The 27,499-nt window shown below is 45.4% G+C and overlaps 1 protein-coding gene across 1 annotated transcript in view; it reads right to left on the minus strand.

Annotated features, from left to right (window-relative positions):
* Positions 1-27,499, minus strand: part of TBC1D23 (TBC1 domain family member 23) — a 51,246-nt gene that overhangs the window by 15,124 nt on the left and 8,623 nt on the right. Inside the window, exons 5-16 of the mRNA XM_050179145.3 lie at positions 24,932-25,055; positions 23,569-23,693; positions 23,420-23,466; positions 22,882-22,985; positions 21,709-21,822; positions 21,128-21,223; positions 19,069-19,282; positions 7,900-8,045; positions 5,994-6,082; positions 4,036-4,115; positions 3,539-3,671; positions 1,427-1,708 (exon numbers count right to left, since the gene is read on the minus strand). Of these exons, the coding sequence (XP_050035102.2) occupies positions 1,427-1,708; positions 3,539-3,671; positions 4,036-4,115; positions 5,994-6,082; positions 7,900-8,045; positions 19,069-19,282; positions 21,128-21,223; positions 21,709-21,822; positions 22,882-22,985; positions 23,420-23,466; positions 23,569-23,693; positions 24,932-25,055 (1,554 nt within the window). The remainder of the gene's footprint in view (positions 1-1,426; positions 1,709-3,538; positions 3,672-4,035; positions 4,116-5,993; positions 6,083-7,899; positions 8,046-19,068; positions 19,283-21,127; positions 21,224-21,708; positions 21,823-22,881; positions 22,986-23,419; positions 23,467-23,568; positions 23,694-24,931; positions 25,056-27,499) is intronic.

Genomic DNA, 27,499 nt, shown 5'->3' on the forward strand with positions numbered 1-27,499 from the left:
AGGGATTGTAGGCGGCTGATCCTTTCTTCTAGGCGACGTTGCCCGGGCTTGCCACTTCTGGTGGCAACCCATGGGCCCGGGATGGGCGGCTGATCCTTTCTTCTAGGCGACGCTGGTTTGCGGAAAGGGCCTCCCCAGAGTCAGACAGTTCGTGGAAAGGGTCTCTCCTAGAGTCGCACAATTTGTGAAAAGGGTTCTCCCCTTGGTCGCACACACACACAAAGGTGCCTGTAAACACTGCGGGGCGCTCACCAAACCGGCAACCATTCGAGACAACCACAGCAAATTAGGAATCCATCCTCCGTTTCGATTGAATAGGTTCTTTCGAGCATCCTTTTTGCTAGGGGTATTACACGCCAACCGTAACTGGAGACAGAGGACATCGGACGGCATCACCGGCATTCGTAGTTCTGAAAACTTGCATGCAGGACTGGCGCAAACAGGAGACACCTTCTACTCCGGCAGCTGCTGTGTATGGCGTGGCCTCACGGCCCCTATCTTGAAAGCAATCTGCGATAGAGACAGAGTCTACGCATCTAGGTGCATTACGCTGTGTTCTTGTCGCTCAGTTCGCATTGAAGTGCGAGGCCGCAGAAAGGTCAATTCGCTCGCTCTTGCTAGCACACTTTCTCACTCCAGCGTTTTGATAAAAAAGTTTCAGCGGTCACTGAGTGAGACGTGTTCATGTTTGCTTGTGCGTGTGACACCATGCTTCTTAATTTAGTTAGTAAGTGAATGTTTAAAAGTTTATAGGGCCGATAAAACTACTATCCTTACTTTTCCTATAGCTGTCTACTAATTTACTATTGCAATCGATGCTTTGCCTTTTGGGTGAAACTGCCACTATTTATCACAACTTAAATACAGAGGGAGTAAATCTTTGTCCAAATGAGAAAAAGTAGTAGTTTTGTATGAAAGAATGAGGTGCGTGTTACTGTAAAGGACTGTTTTTTTAGGTCACAGTGAATGGGTAAGCTTAAGATCGAGGGCGCGTTACAATCGAGTAAATACAGTATTTCCCCAAGTGTGGGACAAAATGCATGGGCGTTCCAGTTACTTTTGTGTTTCAATGCATAAAAAAGCACTTTGTTAATAAAGTAAGTGGAACAACAATACATTTTTGAGTTTGATGGCACATATTCTCACACTCCTCTCTATATCGTGTATCTCATAATCACATTGCGGTTTTGGCATGTAATATCCCAGAATCTTTAGGCTTCTGGGAAAGACGACAGTGCTGAAACACTCACAGCAACTTAATTTTTGCATGAATGATTACTGACTAACTTCTCACTAACATATACCTGCATAACATGTCCCACTGATCTCGTGCTTTCCCCACAAAGTTGAAGAAATGTTGAATTCACAATTATGAGTGATCAGGTGCATTTGCTAAGTGTTTCCACTGCCCGAATTTTACCCTTACCTAGCATCAGTCTCCTCAAGCAGCTTGGTGATCTGGGCCTTGACGAGCTGTGTGGCTTCCTTGGCTTTGGGGATCAGTAGGCGCTCCATTGCGACGACCGTGAAGGTGCCCGTGGCATTGTCGTTGAGGCCGTACTTGAAGGTGATCAGCTCGGGGTGCTGCTTCTTGCTGGTGATCTTGAGCACCGAAAGCAGGGGCCGCTGGGACACCACCCGAGCAGTTCCTTTCTTGTGGCTGAGCTCGCGCAGCAGGTAGAGGTGAGTATCGGTCACTAGCAAGTGACTGCACATCAAGAAGAGAGAGAGGCAAGCTCAGTTCCATCAGTGCAGCTCTCTTTCTTGTTAGTAACTTTGAGGGTAGCCCCTAAGTCTTAGTTTATTAAGCTGTGAAAAGAAGCGAATTCACACAACGCTGAAACGCGTGCAATAGACTATTTTAAAGGGGCTCTGAATCACTTTTTATCAAAATGGAGAAAGGCATGTGAAGTGAAAATAGGCTAGTTCAGAAATATTTTGCCACAAAAAGTACTTCAATGCGTTCAGCAGAAGCGTAGTTATTGGCAATCAAACACAGCGTCCGATATGTTGCTGTTCCTTCTTCAATGTCTTGCACTGCGAAGGCTACAGTGCAGTAGGGAGTGCCCACAACGCTTTGCCTTCTGCCACAGTGGCACGCAGTTCAAATTTCATTTTGGATGTTGACGTAAATGCCACGACTTCCGCCTCTGGTACCCACAACGCGTTAAACATAAGCCAAACACGGTTGCCCTCAGCGAGCCGCAGTGCGCTTAGCCAGTGGACTCGTGGCGGCATCCCGCAACGGCTGCGGAATGTACGCCATGTAGCCGACCACAGCTTGATGTTAGCTATTGGCCAACCGCAGCTGTCTAAGGGAATGACGAAATAGTGCATCCGATGAAGAAACAGTGCGTCTAGAAGAGAGTGAGGACAAGGCTTTCTATTAAAAAGAAAGCATTTGAGAGAAAGGTGACTTCACGATCTGCTTGCGAGCTCCACACACCATGTACGACAGCAAAACTTGGCTGAGATGTTGACAGCAGCGTATGCTACCTGTGGACTATGTTATTTCACTAAGCCTAAGGTGTGGTTCAGGGCTTCTATAAAGAATAGTGATTTGAGGAGTTGGTTTAAGTTCATGATGTGATTTGCAGCAATCATGTTTGTCCTTTTTTCTCGAATCCTTGTTATTTTCTTTTCGCACTTCGGTGCTTCACACTGCAAATCACGCCATAGACTTCCTTAAGCACAGCTCCCTTTCTCGTTATCAGCTTTGAAGGTAGTCCCTAACTCGCTTTCGACATAGTTAAAGACATCCTCAGTGAGAGTAACAAAAGAGAGGCTTAACTTTTTGTTAAATGAAGACTAATTCGAACAGCACGATGCTATGTTGATGCTATCACTGTTATGTCCCTGATTTATTCCATCAGAAGACAAACAGCATTCACTCAATGCAAGCTATTAGCTGCAGTCTTTGTCGTATTCCTCTTTCTCTGACCCCTAGCATGACACTGATATACACTCAATAATCAAATGAATTACGTGAAAACCTTCAATGTGGAGCAAGGGGCCTCAAGTTGCTAGTCTCCTGGTGAGCCCAGTTGTTAGAGCGTTTGTGCCAGGAAGGCTGTGGTGACAGATTTTACTACAAGACAAATACAAGAATTTCTTCAACAGTGAATCTTTCTTTTATAAGGAACCCATACAACTTTCCTCAACAATTTCAACTTACTCTCACATAGTTGCGAACCTTTCCTTCCAAGAAAAACGCACAGAGCATAGAACCAATGAACAAGTGCAACGTCTGCAAAAATAAAAGCCAGTTGGATGAAGAGATAACTTAGATGACAGGACATCTTTCTAAGCTAATCTTTGCAGCTTCAGTAATAGAATAACAGAGCAATAGAATAGTGAAAGAACAGAACACGACCACAGAATCATGCACATCTTGTATTTGCATCTACGCATTGTGTTCCTTTCTGCAGTGAACAATATTAAGCAAGTGCAGCCCCTCTCTGAGCAGGAATATAGAAAATTTCTATATATAAAGTTAGAAATCAAGTCTGAAAATCAAGGTGCAGATCTGGCAACATACCTAGGGTAGAGATGACCATTCTCTTTGATTTCTTCACACTTGAAGTGCCCAAGAACTTCAGGCTTTTTCACCCACGTGCTAATGTTTTCCTCTTCTTGTACTGACACATCTAGATCACCGTGACCACCAAAATCTGAAATTAAATGCATGTGGTCTGTTTATCTTGTGCTGGTTCAGGTCCCCAAATGAATGTTTGCCCCAAGTCCTCATTTCAGACATAATTTGATGAAAACAGTTATTGCTTAAAATAAAGCAATGCATGCATGGCAACATTATGATACACCTTTATTTTACGTCACATGATTACCTTTAGGCAAACCTACATATTAAAGCAAAACTTTCTTGCCTACTTTCTTGAGTTTGGCGTGGCTGCCTGGTTGCTATTGGGTCGGTCACTATCTCAGCTGATATATTTGTGGATACATATATTCGAAGGTTATATGAAGGAACCCATGAAGTGGCTTCAGTCGCTACTGATGCATCAAAACTCTGCTCACCATCATGCTCATCATCAATGCTAAAGACTGGTGCCATGCCGCGGTAACGCTTGCCCAGTTTGTCAGAGCTGCTCACATGCCTGCACAAGAAATAGAAATGCCCGCAGTGGTTAACAGTCTGTTGAGATCTCAGAAGGCACAAAATGTGAATGTTTCAGGAAACAAGAAACTCCTGCCTCTTCTAAAAGTCCAGTCGCCGACTGATTTTTCGGACATGCTCGATTATTCAGTCTGCTTCGCGGCACCACCATTTTCCCCATAAACCATGACGTATAACAACTGCCGAAAGTTCGGACACCTAGCAACCTCTCGTCTGATTTTTCGGACACTCCTTGAGCAAACTCGATCGAGAGCACCATGCACCGATTCTGACTGGCGAATGGTTCGACTTGCTGAACGCCATTTCTGTTTTGAATGGAGCCTCCTTGCTGCCCCACAAAGTGGCGCTACTGCAAATCCTCGCTCATCATCATCGTTTCTGCCTGGTTCGTAGCTACAGCAGTTCCGGTCTCAGCTTAGTAAGCCATGTCAAGACAATCCAGCAGCTGATTTGTTTCTTTGTGCACAACGCTGCGGGCAGGCCACGTTTTTCGTTTGTGCGACTGGTGTCGGCGTGACAGCGTGGTGATGTTTGCTTCGTGTGCTGTGTCGAGGTTGCAGTGATGCAACGTGGCATACGGAAACATCGCATCAAGTGTCTAATGGCGCCGACAGTGTCTGCGCAGACTGTGCTGGGCAATGCTGGCTAGCGGGTGCCGGGAGGCCTAGGATTTGTTGCCTTCCGATGTGCTCTCTACTGACACCGAAAATTTTCTGCCGAGACCTGTGCAGTAGTGGCATTGCGATTCCAGACACCATCTCATTTGACAGTTTCACAGGTGCTGATACTGCTGTACTGACATGCGCAGATCTCAACGACGGCAAGATCATTCGTCAGGTTTCTGCTGCGCCGCCGGATGATGACTCCGAGTCGGAAGATGACGCACCATGTGCTACACTGCCGTCACATGCGGAACGTGTACAAGCAGTGACTGTGCTTTCAGCCGCCTATAGTGACCATACGAGCCTATCTAAGATTCAGGCTTATCTGATTGCGTGTAAACGGAACAGCGTGCAACGGCGCATTCACAATTTATTCAAGCCTACTGCTGAGCCCGAATAAATGCGTGGAAATAAAGGATTTTTTTTTTCTTAATCTGCTTTTTCGGACACCTGTTTATTCGAACATTTCCGTAGTCCCCGTGAGGTCCGAATAAACGGTCGGCGACTATAGTAGATGTAAAGAACAGTGTGAACAAGGTAATGTATTTTGATTGAGCCTGAAATCATTTTTAGAGGCACATAACATGGCGTGTGTAGCACTCAATGTCCCGTGTAATTAAACCTGCTTGTCACAAGTAATTTGAACTGCCAATGAATTATTTGGACTCTACAGTAACAAGTTTCTTTGCAGCCCAGTTATCTATGGCATGGCCTAGAACAAATGTTGCAAGGTTCCCAGTGGGTGTTGTGGCACATTAGGATGATCCAAGATTGATTCAATGTTTTCTTTTAACGTCTCTTTAAGAAGTAGCAGTAGTCTATATTAGTAGTAGTCCATGATGAAAAATATACAGACCAAGTGCACAAATGGGAAAAAATACAAATGAAGTAATTACTTGGCAACTCCAGCTGACAACCTGAAGCTGATGAATGTACTTCGATGCTTGCAATGCCAAGTCTCTACTGCAACTTTCAGTTTAATGTTATATACATGCCAAAATATTCAGAAAACGTGATTTTTTTTCTTATTCTTTTTCACGCAACTCCTAGTTTGCAGTTTTGACCACAGGTTTACATTAGCATGCGGCCAGTGCTTCCTAGTCCACCTTGTTTGCTCAGTACACAGAAATAATTTCAATGACAGCTTTTCTTTTTTGTTTTATTAACAGCATAAAATTCTGGTTCACGGCACATACCTTTCGACAGGTGGTTGCTGTGGATTTGTGATGTAATCCACGAGCTTTCCCTTCATGTCGCTGGCTCTGCTCTTGAACACAGTTGTGACCTACAACCAGAGAACAAAGGTGAAATTCTAAACATTTCTGTGCAAAACACCTCCGAAGACAGCTTCCTTATGTACGTAATCACTGCATAACTGAGAGACTTGAATTATTGAAAAAATGGAAGTGACGTCTCGTTTGTGTACCCCATGAAGCGTAAGAGTTACCAAGTGAAATCTCGTTATGAACTTCATAATCGGTATTTTTTCAGATTGACAAAAACGTGAAAAAACCCCAACCGAAAGCTTATAGTTTTAATGTAAAATAGTTCAGTAGTACAAATTTCAAAATGGCAAACATTTCAAAATAGAGAGTAAAATTCCTTGCTTTGTCTATATTACAGTCAAACCCACATAAATAAAACTTGCGAAAAAGAAGGTGAATTACTTCAATATATTGAGTAATTCTATATATGTAGAACGATTAAAGAATTGGAACACATAAGAGCCCATAAAATTTGCTCTTTTAATAATCTACTTATTATCATGAGATTGAAGAAAATGGAGTTTTGAAAGAATATTTTACCATACCAAACTGATTTAGTGTTTCTCTTTATAGTGTCCCTTTAATGTTCCTTAACTTGGGCGGTTTTGCACAGCGCAGCCGGTAGCATGACGTAGGCTCGTCGCAGTGGTTGTGGTGTGCTGTGGTGAATCACTTATTTTGAGCCTACAGTGAACTCTTGTTAAAATGAACTCAGTTAAGTAGAATTCTCGCATATAACAAACAACATAAGAATGTTTGTTTGCTTTTCCATGGACTTAAGAAAAAAAAAAATTCGCTTAAGATGAACTGCCTCAGGCGTGCTCTTCGGTGAAGACAAACATTTGGAGCGACCGCTACCGCTACCAATCCTGGAGGCTAGATGCTTCAATATGCCATGCCCGGGGGCGCGACACATCAAGGCACCAGCTGGAGGCCTGCGGTGCACATCGCCCGTGGACAGAGGCAAAAACAAGAGGGGGAAACAAAAAGAGACAGTGACGTTTCACTTCGTGAATACGGGTGACGCGCAAGCATATGATATGCTATAGCGCAAAGGAAGCTATCGGTCCTTGGTATGCCTAGACTGTCCGCAATGCAGATCGTATTTAAGACAAGCCTCGAGTGGCCGCGCCATACGGAGCAGCTGCCGGAGTACAACACCCCTTTGTAAACACTTGCTTACTAACTCAATTGACAAGCATGGTGACAACGCGCACAGGCACACACATCACACTTGATGACTGCGGATATTTGCTGTCAAAACACTGATGTGTGGAATCGAGGAAGCAGCAGTGAGTGAAGTGACCTTCGCGTCATCTATCGCTTCAATGCAAACTGAGCAGCGAGAACACAGTGCACGCAAATCTATGAGCCATCGGCCCACCTAGACTAGATGGCACACAAATATTTTTGCATTCCCAACCCATCGAAACACAGCCACTGCAGCCAGGAACTGAATCTGTGACCTCGTGCTCAGCAACACAAGGCTGTGGGCACTGCACTACCCCCACAGGTAAAAGTGTTAGTGTTCAATAAATGCAACACAAGAAGCAGACAATACACCGTGCTTTAACATTTCTGATGTATCACCTGCTTGTTGAGTGCTTGTGGTGCAATGGTATGTCTTAGATCTGAATTAGCCGACAGTTATCCCTACTCAAATAACATTGGTGGCTGACATATTCCCCACACACCACTGAACATCTCGCATAACGTTTCAGTAATGCTCAATGTCCGGCAATAACATTTATTGTGTGTTATCTAGGGCCAGGGTCACTCTGTGCAAAACAGTGAGAAAGAAAGAATGGGCAAGGCAAGAAGCTTAGTCCAGAATAACCTGTTGCACTTTAGCAAGGAAAGAGACGTCATCATCATCCATGCCATTTGTAGAGCTGGCGCTGGAGGAGGAACAGACAATGCATAGCCGAGGACTGTGGTCGGCAAGATACGAGTCCAGGTCTTCAGAGATGAAATCGTGAAGTGCTGGGGAGAAAAAGAAACAGATTTTATTGTCAAAAGAGCGCTTTGTGGGCTACTGTATATAATATATAAGATTTTTCTTCTGTGCAGCCAATGCATGCAAACGCTCTACCTTCGTGAAGGAAAAGTTTCAACGAACAAACGGTTTACAAATTTTCACCATCACTAGTGCCTTAACACACTTGTAGATTGTACAGGAGGCCTTTTAAATACGTCCTTTTGTTTGCAACCCTTTAGATGCCAAATTTTTATAGTGATAGCAGTTATACGGATACTCAAAGCCGTTTACACCATTGCCGTTGCTGCTGTCATGGTATTGATGCGTATGTGCAGCCCACGCATTAGAGTTAGAAAATCTCCAAAGACATGTCTGCCTGCAAATACAACAAATTCAAGTGGACACATCATCACACTCTGTTCAATCGACTCTGCCGGAGCCAGGGCAGCTCATTGGCTTTTGCTGCTGGCAAGAGCGTTGTGTGCGTACGCTTTAGCATTCCTGCTGAACAGCTGTGTGTATACCACACCGTAGTGCAGACACTGGCCTGAGCAGAACAAACAGTAAACATCCAGTTAAATCTGTCTAATCCTTTCTTTAGGGAGCTCACAAATGGCAAAGGTTTCCCTTCAGTCTCATCTCGTGCACCATCGAGGTGCAATGCCTGCAATGCTGCTGGAAGAGCTCCTGATTATGCCAACATTCCGAGTTACCTTTCGCGCAATGTTAAACCTAGCTATCGCTTTAAATGCTTTGTCTTTGGGCGAAAGTGACAATATATTTTTTTAAGAAAGTCACGAAATTTTCCCAATGTTTTTTACAACTGATTCATTGTGAACTAGAAAGCCCATATGGCAAGTCTTCTGCTTATGGCACGAGATCCATGTCCAGGATCTCTCCTGACCACTTCAAAGAGATCAGTTTTGTACAGTGTGGTATTGCTTCACTGCCTCTCAAGGTCTCTGCACTCTTGAGAGACGATACTTGGTGATGGCGCATCTCTAATGTAGTTGTCACAGACTATGCTTCCAAAATTCTCTCTCAAACCTTTGGAGTCAGTCAACGAGTTTTTTCATAAACACTGCTCTATATGATAACAAGCAAAAAATTAAAACTGCTGTGGTCCCACATTTCCAGTGAACTCCCTCCAGCCAGTCTCATCATACTATAAAATTTAATTCTGGGGTCTTATGTGCCAAAGCCCAGATCTGATTATGAGGCACGCCATTGCGAGGGGCTCCAGAAGAATTTTGACCACTTGGGGTTTTTTAACTTGCACAGTACACGGTACACGTTACCAATGTATGGCGGACAGGCATTCCTGCATTTTGCCGACAGTGAAATGCAGCCGCTGAGGCCAGGATTTGATCCAGCAATCTTGTGCTTAGCGGCGCAATGCCACAGCCGTTACGCCACCACAGTGTGTATCGTTGTCACCTTTTGTGTGAACATTCCACTAAAACAATTCATAGTATATTAGAAATCACTGGTTTCTCTTGTGTATACATCAGGAAAAATGTCAACTCCTGTTGAACCCCATTATAATGAAGTCGCATCCAACACAAAAATATCTTTGCTATATGCAATATTTGTTTTAGAAGATACTGATATTAGGAAGAAACAATTTAGTTTTACTTAGTTATACAGTTAAACCGCAACACGACGAATCTCGATTTAATGAGGTTTTGATGTAACGAACTATTTTAATTTCCAGGTCTTAGTTCCACTGAGAACCGTGCATTTATTTCGCAATTTATCAAAGTACTCTCATGACACAGTTTTTATATAACAGTTATTGGCCATTTCAAGCACGTACTTGGGCCCTGTATGGCTGGCAAATTTAGCAAGCGTTTACAATGTCAGCCAAGGCAAAAGTTATCTGCAAGCGTCCTTCTGCATGAAAATTTTGAGCGGCAAAAATGCCGTCGAAATGCGCGCCGGGACAGGGTATGGAGGAATCACCGCTACATCATTTGTCATCTTGGCCAACAACTTGTGGAGGCGCGCAACAGCTCGAAGTGCTCAGAGAAACGCACAAGCAGTTTCCTTCACCGCAAAGAGGGTGGGGAGGGAGTGAGCGCCGCACGGTAACGCACACGATAGGGAGGTGTGGGGGCAGGATATGCACGTCTATCTGCCCTCTCCCCTAGCACGTGCATCTCCTCCTCTATTCTTGCCATGGCTGCACAAGGCTGTGCATACGTGGGCGACAAGCTGTATAATCAAGGTAATCTGCGGCAAGTACAAACTGAGAGCAGAGATGGTGGGTACTTTGATGCGCATTGCGTTCTCGTGCACGTAGTTTTGACAGTCGCATAATCGAAAGTTTTCGAGACACGGTGCAAAATGCTCGCTCACATTGCGACAGTGAGTAACAGTGTTGCGACATGTTGCGACAGTGTTCAGGGTCATTCAGTGAGATATGTTCACATTTGCCTGAGTGCATGTGACACTGATAAAACTGCAAACCTTACTATGCATACCTGTCCCTGTGCTATTGCCACCAATACTCTGCATTTCTGGTGAAACTGCGACATTTTCTTAAAAAATTGGTGTGAATATCCATATCTCCTTTTACTTTTGTTTTCAATTTGTGGACATCATCAGATGATGGCTTCAGGCACCAAGTGCGGTCAGCTATGATGACAAGATTTACAGCACGACGCGACACAACATTCGCAAATCATGGATGTCGTGAACCATGCTGTTGCATTGCTTTCAGCGCGATCTGCACTGCACGTGCTGGCACTCATAATTATGCTAGTATGGCCCGACTTTCTTGCGATGTCTTTATATTGTTAAGTGTAGAAAGACGCAGACAGAAGAGACTATTTACAGGCTATTTACACTGGAGCCAGAGCGCCAGGCCGACATTCGCTCGCGCCAAGGGCACACACCCACTTCGTCGTTCTCGCGGCGGCTCGTTTCTGGAGCATCTCGCAATAATATCGAAATACTACTCCCCCATCAGCAAAAGCACCGTCACGATGCTGTTAAATATCCAAGGCACGTGGAGAGGTGTAGGGCTTGAGTCGGGCGATGTGGACAATGTCACTGGTTGTCACAGCAAAGGATGTAGTGGGCGTGGCTAGAATGATTTCATAGGTGACATCGGTCACTTGGCGGAGCATGCGATATGGGCCTGTGTAACAGGAAAGCAGTTTTTCACAAAGGCCAACTTTACACGATGGTGACCAAAGCAACACGAGGTTGCCGGGCGCAAAATGGACATCACGGTGACGGAGGTCGTAGCGTTGCTTCTGTTTGTCTTGAGACACTTGTAGACGAGCGCGCGCAAGTTGGCGAACATGGTCAGCATGGGCGATTGCATCACGGGCATAATTGCTATTTCAAGATGTGGTGGACAGAAGCTCAATGTCCAGTGGCAGCGTCGGTTCTCGGCCATACAAGAGGTAAAACGAGGAAAAGCCGGCAGTTTCGAGACGGGAAGAGCTGTACGCAAAGGTAATGTAAGGTAGAGCCAGGTCCCAGTCATGGTGGTCGCCTGAAACATATTTGAATAGCACGTCTGTAAGGGTGCGGTTCAAACGCTCAGTGAGGCCGTTCGTTTGAGGGTGGTAGGAGGTGGTAAAATTATGCTGTATTGAGCAGGCACGCATGTTGTCGTCAATGACTTTGGCCAAAAACGTACAGCCACAGTCTGTTAGCAATTGACACGGAGCACCATGCATCAAAATGATGTCATGTAGGAGGAAGTTCGCAACATCAGTTGCACAGCTGGTCGGACGAGCGCGGGTTACGGCGTAGCGAGTCGCGTAGTCTGCCGCGACTGCAACCCACTTGTTTCCTGATGTAGATTCCGGAAATGGGCCGAGAAGGTCCAAGCCGACACGATGGAAGAGCTCGGCAGGGATGTCGAGCGGCTGGAGGTAACCAGCGGGGAGCTGGGAAGGCTTCTTGCATCGTTGGCAAAGTTCACAAGCGACGACGTAACGTCGTACGGAACGGGCAAGGCCCGGCCAGAAAAAATGGCGACGTACACGGTCATAGGTTCGAGATACGCCGAGATGTCCTGCCGTTGGTGCGTCGTGAAGCTCTTCTAGAACAGTGGAGCGGAGGTGTTTAGGTATTACAAGTAGGAACTCATAGCCATCCAGATGAAGGTTACGACGGCACAGAGTACCGTCACGGAGGACGAAGAGGCGTACAGTAGCATCAGCCGGAGAGTGTTCAAAACGGTCGATGAGTGCTCTGGTGTACGCGTCACAACGTTACTCGTCGGCGAAATGAAGCAGCTGTGATACAGAGAATACGCAAGCAGCACTGGTAATATTGGAGGAGTCAGAGTTGTCAACAGGGTAACGCGACAAGCTGTCGGCGTCTTGGTGCAGGCAGCCAGACTTGTACACTACGGAATATAAAAATTCTTGTAGCCTCAAAGCCCATCAACCAAGCCGGCCTGTAGGATCTTTTAGCGATGAGAGCCAGCAAAGAGCATGATGGTCAGTGACTACGGAAAAAGGGTGACCGTAAAGGTAAGGACGGAACTTCGTAACTGCCCAGATAACAGCAAGGCATTCTTGTTCCGTAATAGAATAGTTTCGCTCCGATGGTGCTAGGAGGCGGCTCGCATAAGCAATGTGATCTTGGCCCCGCTGATGCTGGGCTAAGACGGCACCTATGCTATGACCGCTGGCATCTGTACGCAATTCTGTAGGGGCATCAGCGTTGCAGTGGGCGAGAATGGGTCGCGAGGTTAGAAGAGTGACTAGATGAGAGAAGGCAGCGGCTTCCGAAGTACCCCACGTGAATTTTACGCCTTTCTTCAAAAGATTAGTGAGGGGTCTAGCAATTGTCGCAAAATCTTGAACAAAACAACGAAAGTACGAGCATAGCCCTACAAAACTTCGAACGTCTGCGGCTGTCTTCGGAAACTGAAAGTCTCGGACAGCGCATGTTTTGTCGGGATCAGGCTGTACTCCAGAAGCATCAACGAGATGACCCAGAAGAGTAATTTGGCGGTGGCCAAAACGACACTTGGACAAGTTAAGTTGCAGCTTCGCCTTTCGAAATACAGTGCAGTCCACTTATAACGATACCACATATAACGATATATCGGTTATAACGATGGGTCGACATGAAAGTGTCATTTTATGCATTAGGTCTATGGGGAAAAAACATTTATAACGATAGGTTATTCACCGCGTATTGGATATAATGATAAAAATTTTGCCGTCTGGACGGCGTTTTCCGTGCCAAATAATCGTAACATTTGTATTGCTTAGTTCCCTGAAACGAACGATGTTGAGACGAGGCAATGTTTACCTCCGTAAGTTCGTATCTGCCGCCATTACCGCGCAGCACGTCCCGCCCCGACAGCGCACCAGAGAGTACCTGAGTAGGTGCAGCGCGCCACAAGATGGCGCTAGCTGCTTCATGCGCGTCGGCCACAGTCGCTCCAAAAGAGAGAGAAAGAAAAAAAAAAAGCGACAAGCAAAGCGGCGCGGTGGCGCCCGTCCCGCGCATCTTTCTATGTCCCGCGTCTCTCTCTCGCGATAGCAGGCTGACGCCACTGAAGCAGCGTGCAACCAACGGTTCAACCCAGTTCGAAGATGGCGCCGACAAAGCGCAAAGCTGTGTCGCTTGACACGAAGATGGATATTTTGCAGGACTCTCGATGCGGCTTCAAGGTGAGCGCCCTTGTGAAGAAGTATGAGCTCGCCCAGTTAACGATATCAACCATCTTGAAAACCGGGAGCACCGCGATTGTGAAGGCAGGAGCTATCAGCAGCCATGCCGATCAGCGGAAAAGGGTTAGAGACCCTTTGTACGCCGATGCTGAAGAGGCGCATTACCAGTGGTTCATCACCAATTGCTTCAAAAAGGGGGGCTTTGTGCGTAAGGACGAACTTCCCCAACCCACTGAGACCAACATGGTGGGAGCTGCTGACATAACCAAGCTCTGGGAGCTCGTTCCTACTGGTGACACAGGTGGTGCGTCGAAGGAGGAGTTTTTGACTGCAGGCTGTGCTGCCTCATTCTGCGATGAGGTCACCAACGAGGCGATCGCAGAAGATCTGCTGTCTCGAAAGACGGCAAAGTTGTGCGACGGTGGCGACGGCAGCAGCGACAGTAACAACGAGATTGACAGTGGCTCCTTGACCCCGACCTCGATGTCCACGCAAAGTGCACTGTCGTCGATCGACTCCTTAATTGATTTTGTGCATGCTAAAGGATTGCCGCCAGTGTTCGCGCAGCCGCTGGAATCCATGCACACCGTGGTTGTGAAGCTGAAGCTGCCGCAAAAGCAAGTGCAGATTTCGGACTATTTCGGCGCGCCTAACCCTTGACACGGTCATTGGCGCTAGAAATAAAGTTTGTTTTTCACAGCCTACTTTCTACATCATCTATTATTTAGAGCAAGTAGTGAATTCGAGTTCGGAGCTGCAAGGGTATGTTCCGCATTTGTTATTCTTAAAAAATTTTTTGAATAACTGCAGTCCAGATATAGCGATCATCGGTTATAATGATCATATTTTTCGTCTTTCTCGATATCATTATAAGTGGACTGCACTGTACATCAAGTATAGTTGCTAGACGCTCAAGGTGAGTGTCGAACGTTGGCGAGAAGACGATGACGTCGTCGAGGTAGCAGAGGCATGTGGGCCATTTGAAACCTTGGAGCAAGGAGTCCATCATACGCTTGAAGGTGGCAGGGGCGTCGCATAATCCAAACGGCATTACTTTAAATTGGTATAGGCCATCAGGTGTGATGAACGCGGTTTTTTCTCTGTCCATATCGTCAACAGCAATCTGCCGGTATCCAGAACGAAGATCAATGGAAGAGAAAGAGCTGGAACCGTGCAGGCAGTGAAGGGCGTCGTCTATATGTGGGAGCGGGTAGACATATTTCTTAGTAGTGTTGTTCAGACGACTGTAGTCTAAACAGAAGCGCCACGTGCCGTCCTTCTTCTTAACCAACACCACAGGCGACGCCCAGGGACTCGAAGAAGGCTCAATTATGTTTTTATCTAGCATTTTGTTCACTTCACTTTGAATTACTCGGCGTTCCAACGCAGAAACTCGATACGGTCGTCGGTGAATAGGCGCAGCATCGCCAGTAAGAGTCCGATGCCTGACCGCGAGCGTCTGGCCTAAAGGGCGATCGTCGAAGTCGAAAATATCTCGGTAAGACGATAATACTTGGCAAAGGTCTTCAGTCTGCGCACAGGACAGGTCCGCCGCAACTATTTTCTTTATGTTGGGACCAGTGCCCGAGGCTGGCGCGGGGGGCCTGCTGAGCTCGCAAGAACCATCGGTCGATAATGCTGCCACGTGACGGTCGCCGAGACAATCAACGGTGACAAGGCAAATACCTTGCGGTAGAATTTGCTTTGCCAATCCAAAGTTAAAGACAGGCATGCAAGTGCAGTTTGCAGTAATAGTAAGTATACTGTGAAGCACAGTAACGTCATACTGTAGTGGAATGTCGGGCAGAAGAGTGACGAGGTACTCGCCATCAGGAACTGGTGGGGAAGACAACAGTTCAATATAGGCTATTGACTTTGGCGGCAGGCGAAGAAAGCCGGTGGGGCATAAGCGGCACTGGGGTGCGTCAGAAGGTTTTGGCAGAATCGGTACCTCAAGGCAAAGGGTACTGGCAGAGCAGTCAATAAGAGCAGAATGCGCGTAGAGAAAATCGAGGCAGAGAATTAGGTCGTGGAGGCAATGAGCAATCACGGTGAAGAGCACAGGAGTGTGGCGGCTGGCGATGCTGACACGTGGCGTACACATTACGATGATAGGCACAGCACCGCCATCCACAATGCGGATGCTGGGGTGAGGAGCTTGTTCAGTCATCGTCGGAAGGCAGCACTCATAATAGAAAGAAGTGCTCCTGTATCAATGAGTGTTGTGACAGGATAGCCGTCAACGTCAACGTCAAGAAGGTTTTGGTTCGTAGGTAACGTGAGCTGAGGATTTGAGGGCAGGGTCGACAATGCAGCTTCACCTCCAGAAGCTGCAATGCCTAGTTTTCCGGCTCGATCCAGGAGGCGATAGGCGGCGAAGAGAAGCGACGGGGTTGGGGCGAACGAGACTGATGGCGTCGAGGTGAGGGCGAGCGGCTGTAGCGAATCTTCGGAGCAGGAGCATCAGCGGCAGTGGGTTCATGGCGGGTAGTATAGGGAACAGACGGTCCAAAGGTGCGGGGATAAGCGGCGGCGTATGTCCGAGGAGGTGGGGGCCATCGGTTGCTGCAGTGACGAGCGATGTGGCCGATGCGACAACAGTGGAAGTAGATTGGCCTGTCATCAGGGGTACGCCATTCGGACGTGTTGCGGCGAGATGTGGCAGAAAAAGACTGCCGGGGATGAGGAGGGCCGCTAGAGAACTGGGGAACGCGGGTTGAGAAGTTGAACACACGGAGCTCAGACCCATGTTCTCAAATTCCTGTCTGACGATGGCCTGAATCAGCGCAATTGTGGTTGCTGGTGGATCGGGAGGCGTCGCTGAGAAAGCTGGCAAACAGGCGGCCTCGAGTTTGCGGCGAACAATACGGGTTACGTCGTCACAGGTGGTAGTCTGACACGGTCGACCCTCACATGTCGACGTAGCAGTAGTGTTGGGTAGCCGCGTGATGTGGTGTGAGATACGGCGGCTCTTAGCTTGCTCAAGGTGACGGCATTCTTTTATGATGGCGTCGATAGTTGAGACGTTGCCGAAAACAAGCAAATTGAAAGCGTCGTCGGCGATGCCTTTTAGCACATGCGCCACTTTATCTGCTTCAGCCATAGCCTGGTCAGCTTTGCGACATTGAGCCAAGGCGTCGAGAATATATGAAACTTATGGCTCAGTAAGTGTCTGAACACGAGACGCAGGAGCCTTTCTCGTGGCAACCTTGCGCCCAATGGGGTCGCCGAACAGTTCCGTAGCTTTTCTTTGAAACTGTCCCAACTGGTTATCTCGTCGTCATGCATCTGGTGCCACACGCGTGGGGTGCCGCCGAGATAAAAGATGACATTGGCGAGCATAATGGTTGGGTCCCACCTGTTATTAGCGCTGGCATGTTCATATAGCTTGATCCATTCGTCAACATCCTGTCCCTCCAGGCCAGAGAACACAACAGGGTCGCGATGTTGGGCAAACGTGACGATTGGAGCAGTCAGACCAGCCAAAGCCATTGCAGAGGCGGGCTCGTCACCGGGGTGCATGGTGACAAGCTCGATGTACCGACCACTTCGTAGTTCCCTGGCGAGGACAAGGATCGCTCACCTCCACCAGAATGTTACGTGTAGAAGGACACAGACGGAAGAGACTATTTACAGGCTATTTACACTGGAGCCAGAGCGCCAGGCCGACATTTGCTCGCGCCGGCTCGTCTCTGGAGCATCTCGCAATAATATCATAATAATATGTTCTTACCGACAAGCCACTATCCACTAGGAATGTCCTGGGAAATTGTGATATTTTTACTGCTGAAACATTAAAACCTTCAATTTACAAAATTCTCTATTTAATGAAGTTTTTTGCTGCAAGTACACCGTCGTTATATTGAGGTTTTACTGTACCTGATAATACACTACATCCATGTTCAGTGTATCGACGTGCGGGTGTATGACCAAGCAGTGAACAGGTGCTTTCAAGCAGTGCAAGTGTCAACAATTACGGTAGCATCCACAACAATACTAGAAAGGCACATTTATTATGTGTACATGTTTACAGTGGCGTTTATTCAAGTTAGCAGCAAAATGTTTCTGAATACCTTTTTTCCAACATTAAAAGGATAACATATGTGGGCAGAAGTTATATTAACAGGTCTTATTAATGACAGAAACTGCAATGAAATTCTCATTGCTTCTACTAGCTGATCCACATAAAAGTACTGTTGAACCAGGCATAGCCAAAGCCTAGGACAAGAAGTATGTGCACTGATGAGAGGCTCGGCCAAACAAGGACTTCTGGCTCAGCTTGTACCCATTAAACATGTGCACAGATGAACTCTGCATGTACAGTGGTCAATGGCCACAGAGCTACTGTGCAGCGGCTTACTTTTTAACATGCCGTTATGCACAACCATTATAGCTGGTGAAGTTTCCTATTTCACTTTTTTAAATATATATTTGCGGAGGTTTCACAGCAATACAGCTTCGCTCGAAAGGCAACGTATGGATTACGATAGCAAATTATTAGACAGCTATACAAGTAAGGTTAGTCGTTTTATCAGCTACATAAACTGCTGTAAACATTTGCTAACTAAATTAACAAGTAGGTAGTCACGCATGCACAGAAAAACACGATGACATCTCAATCAATGACTGCAGACACTTGTCAAAACACTGGTGTGATGAAGAGTGGCAGCAGCGGCTGAGCAAATTCCCCTTCGTGTTGCCCCTCACTTCAACGCGAACTAGGCATGCAAGTACACAGCGCAAACAAAGCCATGAGTTACCCCATGCCCGCTATCCTTCAAACCCACCACAGAATTGCCTCCAAGATAGGATGCACGCAGCCGGGCTCAGCCGCCTCCGCAGCTGAAGCAGAGGAGAAGATGGGCACTGACCTACTGCCTTCAACCCCCGTTCCAAGCGAGCTCACATCTCCGCCCCCCACCCTCCTTGTGCATGTGAGAACATGGGGTGCATTCTCCCCCCAACCACTCCTCCCTTGCGAGCGCAAGAAGACGCCGCTGCATCGAGCCACCTTCTTCTGCTCACCCTTGCAAGCTTTGGCTCACACCTACAGCATATGGCATGCGGCCACGATTTTATCACACTTGGACTTCCTACCAAACATCACGGTGACAGTGACTGGAAATTTGCCTGGAGTGTTCACCTAATTGCTATCGCAATAAAACCATTGCCTCTTTCATGCATGCCTTTCAGACTATCCCTGCTAAAACAATGCGATTGGTGCAAGAAGCATGTTTTTTTAAATTAAAGATAGCAAGAAACACTATAAAACTTGAGTGCGAATGCAGCTTGTAGGCCTATACAACTATCACTGCAAAAGGCCTCATTGTACTCACTGATCCATGCAAGACATCGCAAAGCAGGGCATACTGCTTGCCTTTGTATCCACCCCGGACGAGGCTGACGTATTGCAGATGCTTCTGGAGGAAGCTTGAAATCACCATGTGCACATACTGGTCTTCCTCCTCACGACCGCTGCCCATGAAGCAGAGGTGCTCGCCACTTGCCACCGAGTTGGCCTCCATGGCCTGCTTCTGGGCCGCAAATAGTGCTTGCACAGCCGTCTCAAAGGCACGTGGCTCCTGCAACATCTGCACACAATAAGACACGATCAGGCTGCATACAAAGTAAGCAGGAAAAACGGGAAAAAAACACCCTCATTCCTTCATGAACATACAGTTCAGCCCCACCAATAGCTACGATGTTATGACAATTTTCATCAGTCAATCTAAAGTCCCACACAAGAAAAAAAAGCTTCTCCCCAAGATCTGCAACTTCCTGTGCCTTATACCAGTTGAACTCTTCCAACGCTCACTTGCAAGATTCCTAATTTTATCACTTCATCTAATTGCCTAATGCACTCAAATACATGTCCCCCTTAATGGCTGTTACTCCAATAGACCAATAGTTATCTGTTCGATGCATTACATGCCCAACTTTATTTCGTTCTCCTAATCCCCACTAGAGTATTAGCCACCTACATTTGCTCTGATCCACGATGCCATCCACCAATCTTTTAACATTACACCTACATTTTTCTGTTCAATTTCTGGTTGCGTCATCCTTAGTTTCTTTTCAAGTTTCTTTGTTAATGTTATGCTCGCAGTCTTGGCTCAATAGGTTGGTAATGGCACAATGTACTGATTATATAGACCACAAATGCAACATTAGGTGCCACCAATAACCACTTTGTCATAAGTCTGAGGCAGCTGCACCCAAGCCAAAAGTTCAAACATGCATGACCAAAACATGGCAGAAGCAATATGTGATGACTGTTCTTATTTCAATATGTACCAACAGGAGTGCGTCTACGTTACAGCAAACATTCCCATTAGTGCCTAGTACTAGCCTGGGAAGAAGTGCATGACAAAATGTGGAATTAGTAGTTTCAGTGATAGTCCTGACACTGCATATAAGACAACCTAGAGCCACAATACCATTAACTCAGTCAATAATGAACCTCAAATGCATGCTCAATGATGGCAATGCTTAGCTTCGTGCAAGTACGAGGGCGAATCAGAGTCTTTGACCCTATTCTTTATTAGCCAAAATAAGGTACATATAGGTAATTACAAATTTACGTACTGTTCTACGTACCTTACACTATTTTTCGCCATAGTTCCCACACTGTTTAAGACATTTGTCTCATAGCAGCACCAAATTTGAGATACCCCTGCGGTAGAATTCGTCCTAATGCAGCCTCCTTGAACGCTCATTGTCATGCAAGTCTTCCCGACCTTCACACCACCACCTCACACTTCTCAAAGCGAGACCTTTGCCCATATGTGGGCTGCATTTCCCTGTCGATTTCGATAGGCGTTCATCCCTTGCTCCGTAGAAAACTAATCACGCTTTGTTGCTCGTACGTCGTGGACGTGTGAAGCACAACAGCTATCTTGAACAATTGACAGTAGCACTGTGCCGCGGAGCTACTGGCAGATAAGGCCTGGCGGGTCCAAGAAACGTCCACCACTGGGAATGGATATGTTGACTTCACATTTACAGCTGTAATTTGGCTAAAAAAATGTAGGGGCAAAGACTTTTTGATTTGCCCATGTACAATAGACAAAAGACAAGCTAAAGCAAGCCTGCCAGGTTGGCTCAGTGGCATAGCATTCTGTAACTGATGATGAGGTTGACGGCTACGTTTAAAGCTGCCATACCCGAATTCTATTTGGGAAAAAAACACAATATTGCTAGTGCACTTAGATAAAGATGCACAATAAAGAACTCCAAGATGGTCAAAATTATCTTAAAGCCCACTACAGGATTGTCCCTCATAACGCAGGCACTTCACAGAGATGTTGAATATAATCAATCAGTAACTAACTAACTAACTAACTAACTAACAAACTAACTAAATAAATAAATAAGTGGAAAATATTGAAAGCTGAATGAGAATAGGAGGTTTTGTAAGCTCAAGAGATTGCACTAACCAAGCTGGCATCTAGATGGAATGCTGTTTTGAGGTGTCCGCTGTTATACTGGTCAGCAGGCCGGCAGTCCACCACAAAGTAGCGCACCAATGTATGCTGCAAAGTGTAAAACCAGACTTTTATTAGTTTGGTGCATGTCAATGAAATTGCTGCTCTTACTAGTAGAAGCTTATTTGTGTCATTGGACGTCTGAAATGCAATAAGAGCATTCTCTTCTACTCACACAATTCTCTTTTGAATTTAAAGGTTGAATAACTTTAGTTTTTCCCATTACCAAGTTTTGCAGTTGTTCTCGTGTTGAACTCAAGATCATATAAATAATCCTTTGAAGCGAAATGATTTAGTCATAATAGCAAACAGGGCCCTTTTTAAAGAATAATGATGGTGACATGAATTTAGGTCGGAAACCAGAAACCCCACAACACACACAGAAAAAGGAAGACCCGAAGCTTTGCGATGAGCTATAGCACAGCATACAGGCTCAAAATGTTTGAGAAATGTCTTCCCCCCCACACCCTTCTCTCAAACATGCGCACAAAAGAGAGAGAGAGAGAGAGCTGTGTTCAGCATTAGACGTTTACCCTGTCCAGCTTGTTTGTAGTGACAAGCTCCGAGACACACACGGGTAGGCACAATGCCTGGGGAAGGTCCCTGTCCACACACTCTTCTGAGCCAAATATAATGGCATGGTGTTCCTGCACATGGGAGATGACTCGGATGAGCACATTTTTGTCACTCGGAGAACACTAGCTTCACGATCAAAACCATCCGTTGATTGCCACACAGAGTAAACACCTTTAAATGTTCAAATATCTCCGCGATTATCACAGTTTCCTCCCTATTCCTCCTTATCCCTAGAGGAGTGGCGTACAACCCTTCGTCAAAAGAAACAAATCCACTAAGAGCATAAATGTAGCTGAGTTGTGGCTGTCTTGTTTGCACCTGCGGAACTCGTGGTGATGGAAAGCTACAACAGGGTGAGGAAAGGTTTTGTCACTGTCTCCAGCATCAATGAACAGGCTTTGAAACGTATCAAATGCAAAGGCAACGAAATACAAAACACGAGAATGCAGAAAGTGCACTTGTAGAAATGGGACGTGCGCGTGATATGGTGCTGCTCAAGTACTATAGTTTCTCAAAGAACCTTCATTCCTCTTCGAAAATTGACTTATGCTACACTGACAAGCATATCACCTCTCCTTGTATGTAATGTCCATCTCTCAACTCACGAGCATTTATGTCGTGACTTGAAGCTTTTAAGAATTTCAGTGCCTAAGAACATCGGCAAATACCTGCCTTTTAAAGACTGTTCGTCAGCTCTCAAATAAACAATTGGAAGTAGTGCACAGTTGCATTGTGTTGTCAACATTAAGAGAGAAATGGCACTAGGCAGGTCATGTGATTCACAGATTAGATAATCATTGGACCATTAGGGTGATAGAATGGGTACCAAGAGAAGGGAAGCGCAGTAGAGGACGGCAGAAGACTAGGTGGTGCGACGAAATTAGGCAATTTAGGGTGCTAGTTGGAATCTGTTGGGGCAGGACAGGGGTAATAGGAGATCGCAGGGAGAGGCCTTCGTCCTGCAGTTGACATAAAATAAGCTGTTGCTGCTGCTGCTGATGATGATGTCATTATGTTTGCCGGCACCTTCTATATTTACTTTGTCCTTTCATTGGCCACACGTATTACAAACCAAACTGATAGCAACTAGCTCAGCCTACTTCTCTCTTCTCAACAATGGCAAAGCATACCCGACTAAAAGACAGGGGAGTTCTCGTTGAGTAAAACTGGGCAAGTGAGCAGAAATCTTCAATGTCTTCCGCTTCTAAGGCACATGGAGCAGACGATATGAGTTCTGCGGAAACAAAATAGAAAGAGGATGGGTTAAAAACACTGCAGACAGATATGGCACAACTCTTATACAAATGCTCAAAGGGACTCTTGGAGCCCCAAAGCCGAGAAAAAATTTTATATTCTTAGTTTCCTGAGCTATGAACATGCTTCTTCACAACCCAGGAGCTGACGTAACTAAGGGGTGCACGAAATAAATATCAAAAGTGGCCTCTGCAAATTGTATCACCTGCTTGAAACACACTGACCCAAGAAAATACCTGTTTAAAACAACTGACGTTTTATTACTCAGTCCTTTCTACATATTAAAAGTAGCTCAAACTACATGCCCAAGTCACAAGATGATTAAGCTTCTTTTCATGGTTTCTGTGTTCCAAAACATCCTGTCAACAGTTGTGCTAAATCAAAATGACATCAGAAGTGGAAGCAGTCATTCACCTATGATTGCAGCTTTGCTGTCCCCTTTCCTGGACATAATTTCTTCTCTGCAAGGCAAAAGCAAGGCAACGGAGTGTCATGGCGACCACTGCAAGCACTCTGCCAGCTAAATTCATGACAACCAACAAGGCAGTGTGACGGCCTCTTACTTGGTGTTTGCCAAGAGCACAAGGCTGAGAGAAAACAGAAGGAATGGGTCAGCCAGCTGAAGGTAGATGTCCCACATGTTCTGGATCACCTTCAGGTCGCAAGTGGATGAGAAAAGGCTTCGAAACTGGAAGTCAAAATAAGAAATTTTTAAAATGATTACATATTATAGTAACATATGTTAATATGCAACACTTCATTATTTCACGATGTGCAATATAATTTGTAGCAATGCAAATCTGCAGTGACCCTGCAGGGAGTGCAGCAAGGCTGAACTTCTTAGGCATGAACTTAGTTATAATTTACTGATGGTATGTTTTCTTAATAACCAGATTCTTATGCAACAAGGATAAGGGCAGTTAAGAAAAAAAATGAACTGGGTAAAATAAATAAGTAACCAGTTGTGAGTTACATTTTAGTTCACATAATGTGCCCTTACTGTGACTGAAGCTTAATCGTGCTCTCAACTAGGTATTTTCAGCTGTCTTGTGAAAAGAGGTGGAGCTTCTGGACAAACATGATGGTCTTTTCAGTAAGCATCTTCAGGCATCATAATCATCATTTCTAGCCTACTTTACGTCAGTGCAGGGCAAAGGCATGTACCAACAAGGTTCAGTTACCCCTGTCCCATGTCAACCGACTATATCCTAAGCCTGTAAATGTCTTTTTCTAATACTCTATCTAATCCTCCGCTATCCTAGACTGCATTTCCCTTTCCCTGATCTTCATTCTGTGACTGCAACAGATAACTGATTATCGGGGGCCATGTAGCGAAACAAATCTTGTTATTTTCAATTCTTTTTCCCCATAATCCACAACGCCCCTATCAACACCTCTTTAGACATTGGCTGGCATGATATGAAGAATTCATTATCACCAGTATTGAGTACTCGCTGTGACAGGTGATAAGAAATAAATAGATTTGAAGGAAATGCATCCTTACATAATACGGACCCCATTCTACACTTTGCATGACTAGTCTAAATCCATTTCTTTTTAATCTCTACTTAAATGTAAGCCACCTGCTTCTGCACTCTTAATTCGTACTGTCATTTTGCTATTTCTTAGCACTATGCCCATAACTTTCTATCTTATTGCTCAGTGAACAGATATTTCAATTTTGAGTCTCATTGGCATGCTCAAAGTTACAGCCTCATAGGTTAAGAGACAGGTTCTAACACAGATGCTCATAAACACTCGTCAAGAGTATTGCTTGAAAGAGTATTGCAAAGAGTATTGCTTGAACACAATGCAGGCACCTGCATTAAAATGAAGTGTGCTTTTGCAAGTGATTCAGCACCAGAATTTTTCTAACTGGTAGGAGATGCCACTCGCAAGTCAGGACCAGTAAAGGCAGTTTCTCACCCAAGGCAGGGCATAGCAGTCTGGGGTGATCTTCATGGTGTCGAGAAACGAGCACAGCTCGGGGTCATGGTACAACAGCAGCAGTCGTAAAAGGTGGAAAGGGGCTCCATCTTTCACGCAGTGCCTGCAGAGGGAACACCCAGCCACACATGAAAAAGGCCTGGCCGTACATCACGTAAGACTGTCATCGAAGCCATCCCTTTACTTTAGCAGCACTATACTCCATTTCATACATAGCGTGCAAAGCTGTGGAAGCCAAGCAAGTCACACTCCTCACACTTTGCAGATCAATTGTTTTTAATCTGCCACACTTTCTGTAGAAATGTGTGGGCACCAGCCAGGACATTCGATCACGACTGAATTAACCAAAACTTCAAACAGACGCAGTAGAATTACGGGAAGTCTACTGTACATTCCCTTCACATGCATATTAATTCAGTCCATTGAAGCTTTAGTTCTGCCACGTTCATTATATCTTCAGAATGATGAAAAGGGTAGAGCTGCAGAATGCATTAAGGATTCTCAACTCTTCCGAGTTCTGTCAAGTTTACATAATGGACACTGTGAGAACTCTACACAGGATTGTCAGATATGAGAACATTAACCATTTCATGTCTAGCATACATGAAAAGCACCTAGCCTATTAGCACTTCAAAAATACACCTGATGTAAAACTGAAAAATATTGAATAAAGTGAATCTGACACCAAAAACAAACAACAAGCTGCCTACTTTACAACTCATTTTACTAAACCCCTGCAGGTTTATGGTTTCAGAACCTGTAGGGGTTCCGAAACATCACACGCAATTGCATTTTTTTACATAGTCAATGACTGGATTTTATTCTGTCTTCTGACCAGATGGATCTCTGTCAAACGCCCCCCTTGACTACTTTACACACAGTATTCAATCTTGCAGCATAGATTCAGTCATAAGCATTTCAAGATGTATGCAATACATTTTAAACACAATTATTCTCATTCGTACTTTTGCTTTTATGATCCTTGCATGTACAATTGTGCACACAGCACCTGAAGGGGATATCCCCTTCCTTCATAACCAACTCAACTTCAGAACTCATTCATAATCAATTTAGCTAGAGGCATCCTCACGTCAAGTTTCTTCCTTAACACAAGCTCTCGATTTCTCCAGTGGCAAGAGCATTCTGCATCATGCAAGTGTGCGTTTCCATCGTTCCCCTGTGGGATCACGTTTGTGCTGTACGTGGAAGGTCTGTTTGCTTTGGCTGCAGCTTTGCCGGTGCTGGCAAAGCTGCAGCCACTGCCGGACACTGCCACAATGTAGCAAATAAAAAAGTGTCTTCGAGCGCTATCGCCAAACATTCTGTGTGACATGATATTGACTGGGGTGGCGCAAACGTGATGCCAGCGAAAATCTACCACTTTTCGAGGAAATGGTGTGAGAAAAGCAGTTAACAAAGAAGACGACACTCTAACTCTACTCTCACTTTCCAGAACATGGGCAACCTTACAAACGCATACGAACACTCCAAGCTTTCACTTGCATCATTAATAGCATAAGCTTCATGTTTGTTTCGTGAGTCACATAGACTGAATGCACACAGTGTTCATGGTTTGCACAACAGTGCTGCCTGCAGCAAAAAAGTTGAAATGCATAAGCGTGCTCACAGTGGCACGATGGGGCTATCCGGTGGTGCTTTTGTTGTCTACAGTGAAATTTTTTTTGCAGTTGGTCTTTAAAAACATAATCACACATATTCTTGAAGTTGCATAAACTCTACCACACCCTTCTTGCACACAAAAGGACAACAATTTGAGGACAGTGAAAGCTGGGAAACATTTATAAAATATTTGAATTCTACGCTGAAGTTGTCTCGAAATGCCAGACCGGTAGTCATCGATATTGTCGCGACATCATGACAGTGAGCAAGGTTTGCTTACGCCATATAATAATATGGCTAGGTCGCTCATAAGAAATAATAAACAAGAGCGCTATGCCCCCTTCTTTTGGCTGCGCTCGCATGTAGCAGCCACAGTGATCGCAGGAACAAAGCAATCCATTGTATCGTGACATCACGACACATCCACCTCCCATGTACCGAAACCAAAACTGGTTCATTCAAACAAGCAATTTAGTATACTAATTTGGGCGCTCTGATGCTTGCCAATATTTTCTTCTATGCCTTAGAGGGCTTGTAACTTTCTTGAAAGCAAAAATATAACCAGTTGAAAATGTCATGCCAGTAGTCCTTATAGGCTAGCTGTAATAAAATTTCTATTTCGCTAAAGTCGCTACAGATGAGTAGTTCATCATATTTAAGCACTTCTGGAAAAGCTGCTGGGCTGGTAATTGTATTATTTTGTTATTAGCGGCTTTTAAACAGCACCTGAGCACACAACGCATGCCACTTGGAGGTTAGCGAATACGACGCAAGTCCCAGCATGCCACCTCCGAGATTTTTCATAGTGCTGTCAGCGGCACACATTTTTGGAGCTGTGCATTCTCAGTCATGCTTCACGTTCAGCGAGCGGTAAAGGCAGCATCTTTTGCAGTTTTAGTATTTAAAACATATAATTTTGCTAGCCTT

Source organism: Dermacentor andersoni, chromosome 5 (genome assembly GCF_023375885.2).
Source record: "Dermacentor andersoni chromosome 5, qqDerAnde1_hic_scaffold, whole genome shotgun sequence".
Taxonomy (NCBI): domain Eukaryota; kingdom Metazoa; phylum Arthropoda; class Arachnida; order Ixodida; family Ixodidae; genus Dermacentor; species Dermacentor andersoni.